Genomic DNA, 19,274 nt, shown 5'->3' with positions numbered 1-19,274 from the left:
GATGCTTCCAGTGTACTGTATAGTCTTTTGAAAAGCCTGCGTTAATCCGGAACAATATGCTACAGGTCATAAAAAATTGATCACAATAAAATGTACATTTTTCTTCAGGTGCAAAAAAAAAAGCTATTGTATTTAGATTATGTTTTTATCACCTCTGGAAAGAGCTTAAAAATTGCAAAAGTTCTAGGACAAGAATTACTAGCAATAACAAAAAGCTGATTTTAAAAAAGTGAAATTCTTTAGTTTGCAGTTTAGAAATGTTAAAAAGGAATTTACTAGCAGGAACCAGAATTTGTAAGGAAAAGTGCTTAGGTGCAGGTTTTTTCATGCTGCATTACCATGTAAGAGCAAGATCGGTGAGGGCTCACTGAAGTAAGCAACAAAAAAAAAAACAAAAAGAAGAAAGCTTCTATAAATACCTCTTGTTCTACCTGGGAAATGCAGGCCTGCAGGAGTTTGTCAAAACAACTGGTATGAAAGGATTTCTGGTCTGGATTAATTTTCCAGACCTTATGAAGGTCTGTGAAGTATAGATGGCATTTAAATGCATATTGACTGCCCACTTTGGGCAGAAGAGGATTAATTTTTTCTTCCCAGTCCTCACATTGTGGGAAACTTCTAGAGGGATGCATTTTTTCCCTCAGCCCCTCTCCAAAAATCATTGGGAATGCTTACATAAAACACCCCTGATGGTATATAATATGATGCTCTACAGTTTCAGCCCAGCATCACCTACGCTTGTTGCTGTGTCCACACACTTTATTACCATAATACAAGCATTTTTATCTTGCCCTCTCTGGGATCTTGTGAAGAGGAGGAGGAATTATGAGCTAGGAAACTACAGAAGAATTCATCACCATGACAGTAAAACAGACAAAGGTTAAATGTTATTCAGTTTGGATTACAGTAATGTAAGCAGCTGCTATTAGTAGTATTTTAGGATACTTAGCAGTACCTGAATAGCTGTTTGAAAGAAAGGGGAACATAGTGTGATTTGCTTGCCAAAATTCTCTTTCGTGGCAAAAGCCTCTGAACATCAGCTGTGTGATTGTGTATGGCAATTCCTCACATAAAAGAAAACAAACAAAAAAAAAGAAGCAACTTGAAGTTTCTAAGATGCAGTAGACAATAAAAATAGCTTAGTGTTAATCACAAACAACCAATTCATATCCAGCCACTAAAAACCAAGACAGAAGGCAAATATTTTTTTGAAATGGACTTGTGCAAAGCTTTTGACACTGTCCCACATGACATCCTTGTCTCTAAATTGGAGTGTCATCAATTTGATAGGTGGACCACTCAGTGGATAAAGAACTGGCTGGATGGTCACACTCAAAGAGCTGTGGTCAACGGTTCAATGTCTGGCTGGAGATCAGAAACGAGTGGTGTCCCTCAGGGATTGGTGTTGGGACCGGTCTTGTTTAATATCTTTGTCGCTGACATGGACAATGGAATTGAGTGTGCCCTCAGCAAGTTTGCCGATGACACCAAGCTGTGTGGTTCTGTTGACACGCTGGAGGGAAGGAATGCCATCCAGAGGGACCTTGACACACTTGTGAGGTGTGCTGATGCCAACCTCATGAAGTTTAACCATGACAAGTGCAAGGTCCTACACGTGGCTGGGAGCAATCCCAGGCACAGCTACAGGTTGGGCAGAGACGAGATTCAGAGGAGCCCTGTGGAGAAGGACTTGGGGGTGTTGGTTGATGAGAAAATGAACATGAGCCAGCAGTGTGCACTTGCAACCCAGAAAGCCAACCATATCCTGGGCTGCATCAAAAGGAGTGTGACCAGCAGGTCAAAGGAGGTGATCCTGCCCCTCTACTCTGCTCTTGTGAGACCTCACTTGGAGTATTGTGTGCAGTTCTGGTGTCCTCAACATCAAAAGGACATGGAACTGTTGGAACAAGTCCAGAGGAGGGCCACGAGGATGATCAGGGGACTGGAGCACCTCCCATATGAAGACAGGCTGAGAAAGTTGGGGCTGTTCAGCCTGGAGAAGAGAAGGCTGCGTGGAGACCTCATAGCAGCCTTCCAGTATCTGAAGGGGGCTTACAGGGATGCTGGGGAGGGACTATTTATTAGGGATTGTAGTGACAGGACAAGGGGTAACGGGTTGAAACTTAAACAGCAGAGGTTTAGACTGGATCTAAGGAAGAAATTCTTTACTGTGAGGGTTGGTGAGGCACTGGAATGGGTTGCCCAGGGAGGTAGTGAATGCTCCATCCATGGCTGTGTTCAAGACCAGGTCGGATGAAGCCTTGGGTGATATGGTTTAGTGTGGGGTGTCCCTGCCCATGGCAGGTGGGTTGGAACTAGATGATCTTGAGTTCCTTTCCAATCCTAACTATTCTATGATTCTATGCTCCACTGAATATACATGTCAAAATTCCTTTTTTTATTTCTTATTTTATTAATCCTCTTCTATTCCATTTCTTTGAGTTGTTTTATTACCTGTAGAAATAAGTAATCTAGCAGTCTTGGAGACTGATGCTCCTTCCCTACTTACACACAGAAAATGATATATGGTAACATCAATGGAAACTTTTGTATGCCGTGTTTCCCAACTGACCTGGCTGGACTCAATTCTACTCCCTGGAGCTGCTGGATTTTTGTCTCTAAGGTACCTGTTGTAGGAAGGAGGTGCCAGCCAGGATTTTTATGATGCAGGTCTCTTTTGAGCTTATACTTTATTGAAAAAACCCATTTGCTTCATACTGGGCACAGACCAGCTGTAAGTGTGGTTTGAACTCAGATAGCCCTCTGTATACCTAAATTTATTTGGTTCTCTACAGAAAGTTTGCACTTAGTCCATGGTGTTACTTTATTCTAAAAGCAAATTCATACTAAGAAGTGTTAATAGGAGGATAAAACTACCCAGCTTTACATTATTGATTCATTACAGTTTTGATTCTAGCTTGAGATAGAAGAGCTAACATCAAGTCATTGTGCTTCTGTTATCAGAAGATATAAACTGCAATCTGCATAGAAATAGTAAGAAGATGGAAAGCCAGGAAAATGTTAAGCCATATATTGCCCTAAAATACAACTTTACATTAATTAGGCAGTAATTAGTCAGACACACTAACTAATTTATAAAGTGTATAGCCTGTATGTTTGGGAAGTGTTACCCAGCTTGTGCTGTTGCAGCTGCACTGGGTAGCCAGCCCAGATAGTTAATCCAAGGTAATCCAGTTATAGATTTCCTCACAAATCCAAGGGTAGTAGCCTGAGGAGAGTATTTGCCTCCTGGACAAATTTTTGATTAAAACTTTTTATGTATTAATTTTCAAGCATGTTATAAACATACTTGTATTCCAAGTATGTTATAAACAAGTGTGTTAAAACAGAACACACACAAATCTGTGAATAATAATGATTTCAGAAGTCATGCTACAGGATTGTCTTTGGGGAAAAAAACCTAACAAACCAATAAAAAAAGCCACAAACAAAAACAATCTGCCCCCAAGAACCTTGGAAAACCTTAGCAAACCAAACCCTTGAAAACCAAAGGCAATTGCATGTAAAAAGCAAGGTTCAGTCAGCAATGTTATCTGCCATAACCAAGACACATGTTCATGGTGGCAGTTGGCACCTATGGGCTCCATGAAAGATACTTGCTGAAATTCTTCCAAAGAAGTATTGCAGCAGCCCAGGAAAGCTTAATTAACACATCACTTTTGTATTTTCTACATTAACAATGACTCAATTAAAATATGAAGATACAGACAGCTGGAAGGGAGCTTGTAAGTGCACACACATGTTAATAATATCCTTGTTTGGTTAAGGAATAAAAGTTGATGTTGTATGTGTCCCAGGCTGGGCCCTCATCTGCCACCGAGATCTGCCCTTTCCCTCAGCATTGGTCACAAGCACTGACTTAACTGGTTGTTCTCCCTTATAACAGTCATTAAGGATGGTAAATGAGTTAGCAGTTATATAGCACTTAGACATCACTGTGACATCACTGTGAGTTAGATGTGCAGACTGAACTAAACAGGCTGCTTTTTATTCATGTACTGTAAAGGCTTTGTAATAATAACTTACGTTTTAGGGCAATATGGTTGCTAAGTAAAATTACCAATGAATGATGATTTCATGATAGTACCAAATGCCCACTCTAATGGATGGTATTAGGAAAACAGGAGATGAAGACAAGTTAAGGCAAAAGCAGGAGGAATGCTGAGTATTATGCTGGAGACCCCAAAGCATTAATGATTCCCAAGCCTTAATGACTTGGATGAACCTATTAGTATAAGAGAGCTGTAAGGATTTCTCTTCTGTATGTTTGCAACACAGCAGGTACAGGGAAAGCAGCTTCTAGCAACTACCAGGAGTGAGAAAATGATAAAAGCATGTTAAGAGCAAAGACTGCTTTCAGTCTGAGATGCCCATGAAGTATCTTGCAAAGCAGCTGTATAGGCTCCTCCAACAGAGCATAAGTCCTCCCCACTACAGAAAATGAGCACAGCAGCCCAGAACAGAGAAGGGAAGATTGGTTTATGAATATATAGCTACCCATAAGAAATTAGAATGAGATTTCATTATACATTCCTATCTAAACAGCTCTACATGTAATTATTCAAATAATTATACATCTGAGATAAATGTGCTATTTAAATAATAATAGCTTTTACTTACTGTGGAACTTAGATGAATGTAAACTAGTGAAATCAAGCTAAAATATTCTCCATCCTCCTTGCAGACCTACCCATCCTATCCTGTATAAAATCTGTTCTTCAGCCACACTCAGATATGGTTGGTTTATAGATTATCTTGGCAAATAAGATAAAGATACTTCCACCTCTAATTATGCATTTTAGATCAGAAGCCTTATCTTATCTTTTGCTGATGTGTACATTTAGCTGTGGGTCATGAACTGCACTGTAAATCTGAAAAAGTATCAGTGAGCAAATTATACATGTTAAGATGACGGAATCTGGATAAAAATATTCTCTCTTATGTATGAAATCTCTTTGGGTGCCCTGGTCCTGGACTGCATCATAACCCAGCTTCAGCCTGCATTTGTTCATCTTATAAAAAGATCACTGCGTCATTTAGAGCTAGTGTCAGTCTTCCTTCAAGGCAGACTGAAACCTGAATGATGGCAAAGCATACTAGTAGTAAATGCAGCAAATGCTCTGCTTGCTTTAACTTTTCATTTTCCTCACTCATGCTATCATTTAATTTCCTGACCATTAAATGAATTCATTTCATTACTCAATTAATTTGCTCTACAACTGTTTTTTAAGATCAGCAAGATATACTATAATGTATAAAAGCCCCTCTGCCTCCTTGCCTCTCAAGTGTTCAATATGAAGTATTGGAAAGCAGATGCAGGGACTGTGAGAATGAAGACCTTAGGCCCCCTGTAGGAGAGGATCTGGTTCAAGATCATCTTAAGAACCTGAATGTGCACAAGTCCATAGGACCTGATGAAATCCATCCATGGGTCCTGAAGGAGCTGGTGAATGAAGTTGCTAAGCCCCTGGCCATCATATTTGAAAAATCATGGCAGACAGGTGAAGTTCCTGATGACTGGAAAAAGGGAAATATAACCCCCATTTTCAAGAAGGGGAAATGGATGACCCAGGGAATTACAGACCAGTCAGTCTCACCTCTGTGCCTGGCAAAATCTGGGAGCAGATTCTCCTGGAAGGCATGCTGGGGCACATGAAAAACAACAAAGTGCTTGGTGACAGCCAGCATGGCTTCACTAAGGGGAAATCCTGCCTGACCCATTTGGTGGCCTTCTATGATGGGGCTACGGAACTGATGGACAGGGGTAGAGCAGTTGATGTCATCTACCTGGACTTGTGCAAAGCGTTCGACACTGTCCCACACGACATCCTTGTCTCTAAACTGGAGAGACATCAGTTTGATAGGTGGACCATGCGGTGGATAAAGAACTGTCTGGATGGCTGCACTCAAGGAGCTGTGGTCAATGGGTCGGTGTCCAGCTGGAGACCAGTAACAAGTGGTGTCCCTCAGGGATCGGTATCAGTGACATGGACAGTGGGATTGAGTGCGCCCACAACAAGATTGTGAAGTGGGCTGATGCCAACCTCTTGAAGTTTAACCGTGACAAGTGCAACATGACACCTGGGTCAGAGCAATCCCAGGCACAGCTACAGGTTGGGCAGAGACGAGATTCAGAGGAGCCCTGTGGAGAAGGACTAGGGGGTGTTGGTTGATGAGAAAATGAACATGAACCGGCTTCAGTGTGTGCTCACAGCCCAGAAAGCCAACCGTATCCTGGGCTGCATCAAAAGGAGTGTGACCAGCAGCTTGAAGGAGGTGATCCTGCCCCTCTGCTCTGCTCTCGTGACACCTCACTTGGAACATTGTGTGCAGTTCTGGTGTTCTCAACATCAAAAGGACATGGAACTGTTGGAACAAGTCCAGAGGAGGACACGAGGATGATCAGGGGACTGGAGCAGCTCCTGTATGAAGACAGGCTGAGAAAGTTGGGACTGTTCAGCCTGGAGAAGAGAAGGCTGCGTTGAGACCTCATAGCAGCCTTCCAGTATCTGAAGGGGGTTATAGGATTGCTAGGGAGGGACTCTTTGTTAGGGGTTGTGGTGATAGGACAAGGGGTAATGGGTTCAAACTTAAACAGGGGAAGTTTAGATTGGATATAAGGAGAAAGTTCTTTACTGTAAGGGTGGTGAGGCACTGGAATGGGTTGCCCAGAGAAGCTGTGAATGCCCCATCCCTTGCTGTGTTGAAGGCCAGGCTGAATAGGTCCTTGGGCAACATGGTTTAGTGTGAGGTGTCCCTGCCCATGGCAAGGGGGCTGGAACTAGATGATCTTAAGGTCCTTTCCAACCCTAAATATTCTATGATTCTATAAAATGTTTATATTGTACTTATGGGTCTTCCCTGGATTCTATGTAGACAGCTTTACTTGAACATGGCTTAACACACTGGAAACCTGCATCTCAGTCACAGCAGCAGTGCAGCTGCAATAGTACATAGTTTCTCCAACACCGACATGAGCCATGTCAAGAAACAAGATACATTGTGTAAATAACTTGCTAGTACTGGAGTCCAGCTGGAAACAAGTGCCATAGTGATAGGACAGGACTAATTTATTGGGCTATTGCTGTGGCTGGCTCCTTCTGCTTCCTAAAGAGATCCCACGGGTTAGGGCAGCAGCATTGGCTTTCAAACTCCAGCATGGATGTCATAGCACCAATACTGAAATCATTCTTTCAGTTAGATAGTCTACTTGCATTTTCACCATACAGCGTATCTTCCAAGGAAGCAAAGAACAGTCACATGTGCAAGATATAGCATGGATGTCACTGCACTGAGTTTATGTAACTAGTTTCATTTTCATGTAGACACCACAGCTAACAGGAACAGAGAAGCAGAGGTCTTGGTATAGTGCAACTATGAAGTTGAACAGCAAGGATACCAAAACACTGTACTTCCATTTATACCCCATGCTGCTGTATGTTCTAATCTCTGAATAAAGCTTCCAAGGCAATGGTCACATTTAGTTCTGTGGACACACGCACACCTTAGGGACTAATGCTCTCACCATCTGATGACATTCAGCAGTAACCAGCTAATCAGAAGAGGACGTTCCCCTATCAACAACCCCTTTTTAGAATAAGTAAGAGAGGAGAAACAGGTGAGTATGTCTCTGTTTCTCACCCTGGGGCTTGGGGGATCTGCCACTGGTATTTCTTCAGAGGCAGTGAGAACAGAGCTAATCCTGCCTTTTCTTAGCAGAGAGTGGATTTCAGCTTATCTGTCAAGTTACTAGAAGGAACATACTCAGGAACTGAAGTTTTATTTTCTCACATTCATTACTGTAGCTCAAAAGTATATTATGGTCACACTTAGTTTTCATACTTCTATAGGAACTGAATTATTTTGCTCTTCATTTGTTGCATAGGGAAAGCAAACATAGAAGTCTATAAAGTGCTCTGTGAATGTCCTAAACCTGCTTAAATATACAGTGTACTTCATAAAGGTTTTTAAAGAATTTGCCTACTAGTAAAATCAGTTCTTGGAGTGTTAAAAGAAAAAATTGAAGATTAACTGGAACAACCTAACCTCTTGAATGAAGTTCCTCATACAAAAAGGCAGTATCACACTAAATACAGTATGTGCAGGATATATGGGAAGATTCGTGCATAAAACAGATGGCAATTTGCAAGAGCTAGATTTAAGTGACTTGTGGGATTACTTCCCTGGTCTCAACAGAGCACCATATCTCTGTCCACAAAATATTTCAGGTAAATGTTGTAATCATCAGCTTTTTCCTTAAGAAAGTGTTCCCCAGTTCCTTGTGTAAGGAACTGAGTAATGTTGGTTTTAGGCAAATTTGATGCCTTATTTTCTCTGTCAGGGACGTGTATTTCTAGGCTTGGAAAGGGAAGAGATGTTAGACACCCTCAGAGCAGAGCAGGACAGGCAATGCTGAAGTCAAACAGGTAGGTTCCTACAGGGTTTAAATCCAGCAGAACTTTGAACATCACAATTTTACCCAAAGAAGCCACAGCTGAACTTAGCTTCTGTGTTTGGATAATGCTCTACAAGATCTTGCTCCTTGTCAGATTATTTGTTTAGACTTCATAAGCTTTAAAGCTCCAGCAGCTAAGATTTTCAAGTAGGTTATGTGAGATGCAGAGGAGCTGCAACTTTTCCCCTCAGCTCTCCTGGTGGGGACATCTTGTTTGAAAACCCAGCTGGCATAACCTTCCAGATCCAGTAATTCTGGAATATCGTGATCCTTTTGGAGTGGGTCACTTCGGGCAGAAGAGCTACTGGTTTATGTGGTTACCTGGTACAGGCAACAGAAGCTGGAAAACTCTCTTAGCTGCCATGCACCGGTCACATGAGGTTACCAAACCTCATAAGGGAATATGGAGAGAAAAATCAAAGCGACTATTGGAAAAGACAGCCATTAATAAGCACAATTTCCTTTTGTTCCCTCCAGATCTGGGTGATGAAAGGGCCAGGACTCATTAGATTGGTTGGGGACTGTGAAAGCCTGGGCAGCATGTCACAGAGAAGGGGAAATGTGTGAGTTTAGGGAATAGATTATTCAGCTTTGTGAAGACTTTGTATTTTGTTTAAATTAGGTTATTGATTTGCTTTTTCTTGTGCACAATGAAGAAGTGTGGCTCAGTGGTGCTTTAGTTGAAGCTATAAATAAGCAAGACAGTCCCATTTAAGAGAAGAAATCTTTTGTGTGAATTTATAAACAAAAGCTTGAAGGAGGCAAGTGAAGAGGTCACCTCCCCTCGTTCCACAGCCTTGTAATGCGGCTGGGTCAGGTAGCTCCATACTGCCAATTACAGCTCCATATGCCAAATCTTTCAGGACATAATTCTGGATGGGCTAATCGTTTTGCTCCAAGAAAGAGACTTCGGGCATCCCTTGCCCTCCCTTCCTGGGAAACAAGCCATGCCACAGCCAGTGTCTCCTAAGTGCTAGCGCAAGTGGATCCTTCTTGCAGAGCCATTGCTGCTGTTGCCAGCCCCAGTGGCACAGGAACTGCTGGAAGAAGGGCAGGCTTGAAGGATGAACAGGATGAGCATAAGCAACTGTGGATATGTCCCTGTGTGACCATGCTGCATTTTCAATCTGGAAAATACCCACTGCAACCCAACCCACTACAAATCTCCACTTCCTTTACTTTCTTCTGTGTAGGTTACTGAACAGCTACTAGGTCATTATAAATACAGTAGGCAGACAAGGAATTGTTGCTTTGGGCACAGGTTTAGGTGACTGTTGGCTCTGATTCCTACTCCTATTAGAAATCTTATATAACTTAACAATGATATGTATTTTTCCTGAGATATCTATTGGATCATTAACAATGTCAAAAATATTCTCTACAAATATTGCAGTTTTCTTACAATAATTTCCATAGTATTCTTTTTAATACTTTGTTTTCATTCGGCTTAAAATTATATAGGGGCCTGTGTGTGCAGTGATGAGAATGTGAACCATGGTACTTCATGTAGCTAACCTACAATCAGATGAGCCCCACATGAATTCAGAGCACTCCACGCCTCCACATTTCACAGCTGCTTTTGTCAGTGAGGAACTTGAACAACTGAGTTACTGCTGACAGCATCTAGATTTAGCCACAGAACTATCTCTTATGAAAGCCATTTTCCCTTTCTTTCTATCCTATATTTATGTTGCTTCCTTTTCCACAGCTCTGTAAGCCTCTCTTAATTTTCCTGTTTTCTCCCACACTGCTATTCACCATCGTTCTCTGAGTTCTTAAGGCACTGGAGAGCATTATCTGTATCTGCAGCCTGTCTGTTGTCTCCCTGATCCATTTTCCACACAAACTGTTCTGCTACTTTGCCCTGTCTTAGCAGGGCATCTTTTAGCACTTCCTATTCTTTGACACTAAGGTTATTTTGTTTCTTTTTTCATACTCAGCCTTGTGTATCTGAAGCTTTGTGCCTCCTGCAGTGTGTCAGACATCTGTACTTCCTTCTTGCACATCCTTCCAAATTTGTGTTGTCAGTTTAGCTCTTTCCCCACAAATTTCATTTTGGAGCAGCTTATTCCTGCTGTCATGTTTTAGCGCCTTTGGACAGCCCTACAGGGGTGCAATGTGAGAGGATAGCAGCTCTCCTGTCCACTCCATGTCCAGTTAACGCTGCTTGCTATAGGGCATTCCCCGTCATGCAAGGTGTGTTTGTGCACTCTCCCATTGCTCTTCCTTCATATTCCCAACATCATGCTTGCATCTGGCTCTGCTGTAGCTTAAATACACCACTTGCACCAAGAAAATACTACAATTTAGTACAGACCAACTTTCCTGACAGCAGTAAATCTAACCCTACTAGCCCATGGGAACTTGTGTGCTGTTCTCAGCTGTAGTGTATCTGATTTAGGACACCACCCTGCAAGTCTGTATTCACAGGAACAAGATTCAGGGGGGTTGGACTAGATGATCTTTCAAGGTCCCTTCCAGCCCTTGGGATTCTGTGTGATTCTGTGATTCTCCATTCTGTAGAGGATGGTTTCCGGCTCTGCAGACTAATGGTACCAGGAAGTTATCTTAGTTACTTAGTTATCACAGACTGCTACTCTGTGTAACTTTAATATTTCAGCAAAACATTCTGGGATGACAGCATAGGTTTTAACCTTTATGGGACAGCCCATATCAGTGCATTTAGATCAGTGGAACCTCACTGGTGGTCTTCAGGGATCAGTGTTTCCCATCAGGCAAATTTACAGTAAAAACAACCACCCCTCATACTTAAAATTGTAGTAAAAAGCGAAATGACATTCTGTCATGGTTTGAGCATGTTTTAAGGGTGTTTTTTGTTCAAGGTTTTTTCCAGCCAGGTGGAGGAGGGGAGGCCGGGAGGAAGGAAAGACAGGACACCTGACCCAGGCTAGTCAATGAGGTATTCCATACCATAGCACGTGATGCCCAGGATGCATACTGGGAAAGAGAAGGCTGGAGGGGGAGAGCTGTGGAGGAAAATGGAGGAAGGAGCACATGGTGCTCGGCCGGGCAGGGTGGAGTGAGTTATGGGTCGGTGGCTGGTGGGGTGTTGTATTCTTTTCACTTGCTGTTTGCTGTATCATTATTATTTGTAGTAGTAAATGGCAGTAGGGGTTTTGTGTTATGCCTTAGCAATTAAACCGTTCTTATCTCAATCCGTGGGGGCTACATTCTTTGGATTCTCCTTCCTAAATCTCAGGGAGTTGGGGGACTTGGTTTAAACCACGACACATTCACATTATACTACTTGCTCAGAATTATTGTCTTTCTTTCTACGAACTGCAAGAGCCAGTGCTTTAGACTTTGATTGTCTAGAAATATATTACAAGTGACAAGAGTAAATTCTAATTTACACCACTCTGTGTGTGCCCCTGGTAATGTCCCAGCCCATTAACATCAGGTTTTGTGGTGTTCCTCCTTGCCTTGTGTGGCTGTCCAACTCTCATGCTTAGGTCAGGGCTATGTTGACCCTTGTGCAATAGCCTTTCTTCCTGTCTTAAAGTATATATATTTTCCTTTCTATACTCTCTCCATTCCATCCTTTTGCTGTGCCAGAGTTCAAAATTCAGTGAGGTAGTGCCAGCAGACCAAATCTTGCTTTGTTACAGAAATGTGAATGCAGAGTTATGCTCTTGTATGTGATGGATCAGTGCCCTGTTGTTACTATACCTAGCACTCAGCCTGATGTGCAGCCTCTGTGGAGGCAATAACTCAATGTGAGCTGCTCCCTAAGCACTCCAAAATGCGTTCTTTCATTTTTTTATGGGAAAGACATAAAAGCTCTATTGATTAAACCGCAACAAGCTAAAATAAACGCAACAACTTTCCTAGTCAAGTAGAAACTGAAGGATTAAAAGGAAATGCATATTTCCTTCTGCAGGATATCTATGGGTTTCTCTTCTGCTGTTGCTCCTTACAGCTCTGTGAAGCCATGTAGTCCTGTGGAGAGCTGAGATGATGCTGCACATTCTATAACAGCTTCTGTATCTGGCGTTAACAAGCCTTTGGCCTAACTGGTAAATGCTGTCAGTTTTAGTGTTTCCCAGAAAATGAAAATCAGAGAGAGTGACAAATTCCAGGGTGCAAAGTGAATGTCATGTTTTTTCACCCCTTACCCCATACCTGCTTAAGGATTTCTGCTGCCGTTTCATGTGAGCAATCAAATATCACGTAGAACTCCTTGCCTTTCTTCATCTCCTTGAGTAAAGGCCTGGCATCTTTATTCCCAGAGGGCAGTTGGCGGATTTTGATTTTAATGTTGTATCTAGAAGGGGCTTTGATGAGCTCTTGCAGGCGAATTAGACCTGAAAAAATGATGTGCAATTATATAACTAACCATTCTGTGCAATGAGCATTTATTGTCACTTAAACAGCACCTCTTATCAGTCCCAAAGGGGACATATTTCAAATGCCCAAAGGGTAGATGTTAGCTTCATATTTGTCAGCCTTCTAAATGATATCATTACAGATTTTCCTTTTCATGGTTATAACTGGCTTCAGCACCTAAATATTCTGAAATATATTTTTTAATGGTTGACTACAAGATATGTTTGAATTGATACTATATTGATAGCTTATTGCAAAAAGAACATGATGCGTCTCACTTTGCACTTATTATTTTGATATTAAACAAGAAGAACACAGAATTGAAGAAACCTCCTTACTAACTTTCCTGCCTAATGTCAAGCATGAGCAGATGAGGGGAGGTAGAGAGAGAAAAATGTTCAATAGCCAGCACATCTATTGTGGCTCACTTAGAAGACAGTGGTTAGCCTGAATGGCACTTACCAAGATTCATTCTTAATAGCCATACATATGGCTCTCAATGTCCTCATTTCAGCATACACTACTGTACCCCAGAGGAGGAGCCTTAAATTTTTATTATCATCAGCTTAGGGACAAGTGACTTGCATAAGGTCAATCAGCCAGTAAGAGATCTTATAAAGAACTGAAATACTTCGAGATCCAGCTTTTCATCTATAAGCACAAGAACAAGATTTCTAAGACTATGTCTTCAGCTGGTACAGATTTACACAGCTTATTTGAAGTCAGTGGACCTCAACACTTGAAGATTTGTCCAAGTGTTTAAACACAGTGCAATTCTACTAGCTAATTCAGCACTCCTATGTCATTTGTACTGCCTCCAAAAGATAAGTATGATAGTTAAGAGTTTTTGAGGTGTGTGATTACAGTCTCTTTCTCATTATCCATGCATGCAATTTACCTACAAAAAAACTGTGATCTTCCACTGAGTTAAAGCAAAATGATGCCTTATAAATATGAGCAGACAGAGAGAGGATACAGGCAAGAAGCACTTCTTGAACAAAATCAAATTATTCATATTAAAAAACTCATCACTCTCCTGCTGGGACTGGGTATATATTTGTCTTGTGTGTAAATGACCTTGGTCCAATGGTACATATAAGGCAAGATGAAGCATCCCTATTTCTTCTGAAGTTAGCAAGTGATTGCTATGTTGAGGACTTTTGGCTTTCACTCAAGTGTTGGCAATGTGTTTTGAAAAAAACTAATCTTTCCCCTCCGCCTGCAATGCTTGGTCTGTTCTTTGCAGGGTTTCAAGTATCAACAATCAATATAAAATATTAAGCACTATGAGTATTCAAATGTAAATTGCTGCACAGCCTGTGACATCGGAGTCTGGCTGGAAGCCAGCCTGTGTAAATATGAAACAATTTGAGCTTATTATTATGAGAATGGGGCACATATTCCACCACTGACTAATAAAAAGGGGAGTTTATGTAATATGGCTGTAAAGCTATAGCTTGGCTGTGCCATGCACTCAAGTGTTCAGCCCTTGACTGCAGTGTTTTGGCCACTACAACAAATGGTGAGCCTATGGAAAAAGAAAATCAAGATTTGGGAGCAGGAGTCCAGCACACAGGGAATCTTGCATCTTATAGAGCCTCAGGCTCTTTCCAGCAACAAAAAATAAGTGCAAGTGTGGTGAAAAGCAAAGGGAAAGAATTTGCCTGCCTGCCTCCATTTCCTTTTGGGGGGAAGGAAAATGCTGTGTGCCTTAATATATCAACTGAAGTTAAATGAGACTTAGACCTTACTCTTCCTATCACTTTCTATTGACACATGAACTGAAAGTAAAGCCTAGATATAGTGTACTGAAGAAAACAAAGAAGCAGTGAAAAGAACAGTGAAGCAGTGAAAAGATCTGCAGTTATTAGTATAGAGGACCAGGCAAATGCCTGCATCAACTAACTCATTAATAGCACAGGGTTAATAACCATCAGTGCTCTCCTTTCTCTTGCTCAATAAACCAAACTCATGAACATGATGCCACCAAGTCTTGACATGGGACAAATCTTAAGCATGAAGTGTTTAGCTTGACTCCTGGGGGCAGTGGACAAGTGAAGTGCTTAGGGCAGCCCCTTTTCTTGCACCTGGTGAGACCATCTGGAGCTCAGCCTGCAAGAGACAGGAGGCAGCACAGACTGCCACTGAGGTTGGGAAGGAAGTAGCAGCACAGAAATGACATATCATGGTCATCGGCATCCGCTCTGCAAAGTGGGTGATGTGAGCAGCAACTCAGGACTGTGCTGGAGCAGGAAACTGGGTAGGAAAGATAGAGAGTCCAGCTGAGTAGAAGATGTGGTGGCTGAGCATGAACTGTGGAGGGCCTGGAGATAGTGTTAGCCAGTATTGTTGAGAAGAAATGTTGAATTTAGGGCTTTCAAGCAAAACCTATAAGGACAGAAACCAGACTTGTTTCATTGACCATCTTGACCTACAGTCTATATTCTGCAGCCTTGTACCCAGACATCTAAACACTCTCCCCTTTTCCCTCAGAAACAGGGTTGGGAATTTTTTATATTTTTTTTTAATTAAAAAAAGTGTATGTAATTCATCCAGACTTAAAACTGAAAAAAAATCTTTGCAAGAAAGAACTCCTTTTTATTAGAAAACCATTTTAGGGCTAGCAAGTTAAATGTCTCTTGTAACAGCAAGTTCAAAGAAAGCAAATTCAGTAAGAACTCAAATTCTGCTTTGTGCAAACTGATAGAACTGATATGATGAAAAGATTTCATTCCTCTGAGCCTTAAACAAATGCCGGGAGAGCAGTCTAACAAGTGGGGAAAGTCAAGGATTCTTACAGAAGGTGAGGAATTTGATGTAGTTGCCCTTCTCAGCTCCTGGTATGTTAAAATTATTGAATTCAGGGAGGATAAATCAAAAGCAGAGTCAAACCTGTGCTGAAGGCAGTATTATTCCTTTTGATGGAGTTATTGATAACAGACTGTCATGTGTCTATTACAGATCAATGTACCAAATAAAAAAAGTGCAGAAATGGGATATTGCAAGGGCTCTATTACAAATGACTAAATTTAACCAGGGAACAGCATGTCTACTCAGTTCTAGCATGTGGAAAGATAAACCATAATTTATGGTACCTAAGTTTCAGAAATGCATGCTCAATGTATCATGCAGTCTCTTGCAAGGCTTAGTCAGATCATCTTTAAACTTCAGGAGGCATTTTTTTTGCCTTATAGAAAGGCATCACACATGATATAAATGAACTCTTTTTTAACACCTTGATGAAAAATAATGACAAGTTAATAATCAGAAAAAGGCTGATTATGGCCTGGGGACTCTGAACATAATAGATTATGCTTCATATAGAAAAAAGGAGCACCGTGTCAACTTGAAAAATAAATATGCTTGCTCATGAGTCTCATTTTTTCCTAGCACTGGAAAGCAACAGGCATTAGGGAGCAGGATGAGAGTATCAGGCAAACTATGAAATGTTTAAATAAATATTTATTCTATAACCAGAAGCCATTAATTCGCTATCAAGAAAGATGACTTTGACTGGAAGTCCATCTTTCAATGGCACTATAAGGATAGCAATTAGAAATAAAAATCAGCTGTAGCCTGCTTTGTTATTCATATTTATATAGAAGTCTAAGAGACAAGAGGGTAAAAGTCTGATCAGATCAATTCAGGAAACATAAAGAAATTTTGCAAATGTATTTTAGCAGCAAAATGAGAGCTTTATAACTGCCGTAGGTCCCTTTGGAGGAGACAGTAAAGTTGTTTAACATGGTGCATTTGGTATCATTAAAATGATATAAGAAACAGGATGAGTACTTCCTATTCCAAGTGTAATTTTTAGCACTATTGGTTGCCGGTTTTCTAGATCTGCTTACATAAAATTTTCTTATCATTGACAATCCTATAGAGTCCACTCAGTAGATTACTATACTCAGCAATTGATGTGATAAATATTGGAACCCCGAATGAATTCTAGAGACTGGAAAAAGTGCTGATGTTTCATTGACATCAGAGAAGGTATGTGAGATAGCATAGAATGGCTTAACCCCAGTGTTGGCAGTGGGCAAGTGAAGAGTAAAGCTGGTATGGTGGTAAAATGCTGAAGAATGAATATTTGGGACTACAGTTAAAAGAAATGTTAAGCTGTCAAATAAAGACAGCTCTGCCTTTCTTTGGTTTAACAAGTGCTGTTGACACAGGTAGCTTCCTAGATGCAAAGCACTTGTCCCTGGGACGTGTCTGTCCTCATATGTCATACAACCTGCTCATGAACAATGTGGAACTATACAGTAATCATTTGCCAAATCTCAAAAAACATATGTTACTGAGAAAGCTTTGTTAAACAGCAGATGTCTGTAAAGGCTGGAGCTAAGCTGTTCAGACATTTGTAGTGCACTTGTCTTTGTATGAACTCGAAAATCATTGCCTGGAAAAAGGTTATTGCTGAAAAACATTTGAATGATAAAATCTGGAAGCATGGTAAATAGTGTTTGAGATAAGAGGGGTAGGCACGAGCAATTTGGATCATTTGGAAACATGAGCTCACTCAGATGAACTGGGTTTCTTTTAATATTGTTCAGCCCAGAATTGTAACTGCATTTCTGTTGATGGGTGGGTCCATCAGCAGTGAAAACTGTAACGACAAGAGGTGGGCAACTAGGGCTTGGCAAACTCACAGTATGTGGCCTCTGTGCTGGAGCTGGATGTGGGCTTGGAGCAATGCTGTAAATTGAAGGATGAAAACAGGATTTTCCACACTTAAAATAGACTCTTAACCTTGAGCAGGGCTAAATCTCAACCTGAATAATCTGGGTATACATCACTGGAAGTTCACTGTTAGAGCTATGAGTTCATTGTTTAGGAATGAAGCTGTTCTTCACATACAATTCGTCTCTAAGATAAAAATAGGTTAATATGTTTTTTCTTCTTGAGGTGCAACACTGTCAAACATGAGAAATAAGAAGCAAAAAGAGGTTGCGCTAAATGGCGTCACTCTAACCCAAAATCCAGAAGTATTTATATTGATCAAATTTGACCTGCTTACTTTCCTGACTCAAAGTTGTAAATATCTCTGCAAATGAAATCTGTTTAATATCAGTCATTCCTGTAACTGAACACGTACACAGCGCTTAGTGCTCTAGAATGCTAATTTGATAATGATAATAGGGCAGGCTGGAAAGGACCTCTACTTGTTTACCTATGAGTATATTTAGTATCTTTTTGGAGTGCAGCAGAAATCCTGCTGAGCTAGATCATTCTAATGGAAATACAAGAAGACCATTGCAGTAAGCCCAGCCTGTTTTGTTCTTTCTCTTCCACCTCCAGCCTTCTGGTATACTGAGTCCAATGAGAGCAGAACACTGTCACTGAGACCTACCTCTTGGACCAGGAGGAAATATGCTACTTTTGGGCTGTCAACAGTATACAAATAACTTTTAGCTTTATACCTGAGGTCTGACTCTTTTTTTTTTTTTTTACTATTTATATTTTTAAGCAGAATTTGATCTTTCAGACATGTTCTTACAACATGATTTTAAAAGGTTTGATTTATTTTTTTTCATACTCCCTTTAAAGGCTTAGGCAGATGCCTGAGCTTATGGTTCATCCAGGTTTGTTTTATGCCATCAAAGAATCAATTTAAATGTTACTTGCACATCTGAGGAGCTCTAGGAAGTGTAGTACTTCTGTGGGCAATGGAAAAAGAAAAGGGAATGCAAACCTCAGAGTGAGTTTGACAGTGAAATGCTTAATTTACAATACTAACTGCTAATGCACAACAGGATTTTCCAGAAATCCAAATGGTTCAGGTACACCTTTTTTTTTTGCTGTATAAAGATAGCATTGAAGGATGCTGATGAGAGTTCACAGTGAAATAACCGTCAGTGTAAGTCTTATTTTGTTGGCTTTATTTTCTCCATCTTTAAAGATACATTGTCTCCAAGAAAATCTTTTCTGCAGCTTAGAATATTCCCTCATCTGTAATTTTGTGCCCAGGAAGGCTATACTTACTTTTTTTTTGTTTTAACAAGAGATCTATAGACGTCTCTGAGCTTTTAATGGTTTGTTTACATGCAAACCTTTTCTTGTGAAGCCAAATTTATGGACCCTTAATCCATGACCAAGTCTAAACTGTAGGAGAGATTATGCTCTCTGCAGTCATGCTTGGAATAAATTCTGATGTGTAATCCTGCTGGACAGGACTCCTGAGTGCAGTTTAGGTGCACAGTAATCTCAATGACCAGAGCAACTAATACATTTCACAGAAACAATATCTTCCCACTCCAGTGAGGGAAATGACACTGCCTGAAATATTGTGGCTGTTGGCACAATATAAGCTATCAGCTACAGAGGTAGGTATGTAAAAGCCTAGATATGTAAAGACATGCAACTGTGGCTTGGAGTTCCACTCTTCCACAGTCTCTGTGTATGAATAAAAAAAGAAGTCTTAGTCTCTGATAAGCCTTTAAATCACTGT

The 19,274-nt window shown here is 40.8% G+C and overlaps 1 protein-coding gene across 1 annotated transcript in view; it reads right to left on the bottom strand.

Moving 5' to 3' along the window:
* GRIK1 (glutamate ionotropic receptor kainate type subunit 1) overlaps nucleotides 1–19,274 on the bottom strand; it is a 174,693-nt gene that overhangs the window by 56,514 nt on the left and 98,905 nt on the right. The window contains exon 4 of the mRNA XM_034074032.1: nucleotides 12,620–12,801. Within this exon, the coding sequence (XP_033929923.1) occupies nucleotides 12,620–12,801 (182 nt within the window). The remainder of the gene's footprint in view (nucleotides 1–12,619; nucleotides 12,802–19,274) is intronic.

Source organism: Melopsittacus undulatus, chromosome 2, assembly GCF_012275295.1.
Source record: "Melopsittacus undulatus isolate bMelUnd1 chromosome 2, bMelUnd1.mat.Z, whole genome shotgun sequence".
Lineage (NCBI taxonomy): Eukaryota > Metazoa > Chordata > Aves > Psittaciformes > Psittaculidae > Melopsittacus > Melopsittacus undulatus.
Note: the sequence above shows the minus strand (reverse complement) of the source record. Positions and strands in the feature narration are given on the sequence as shown.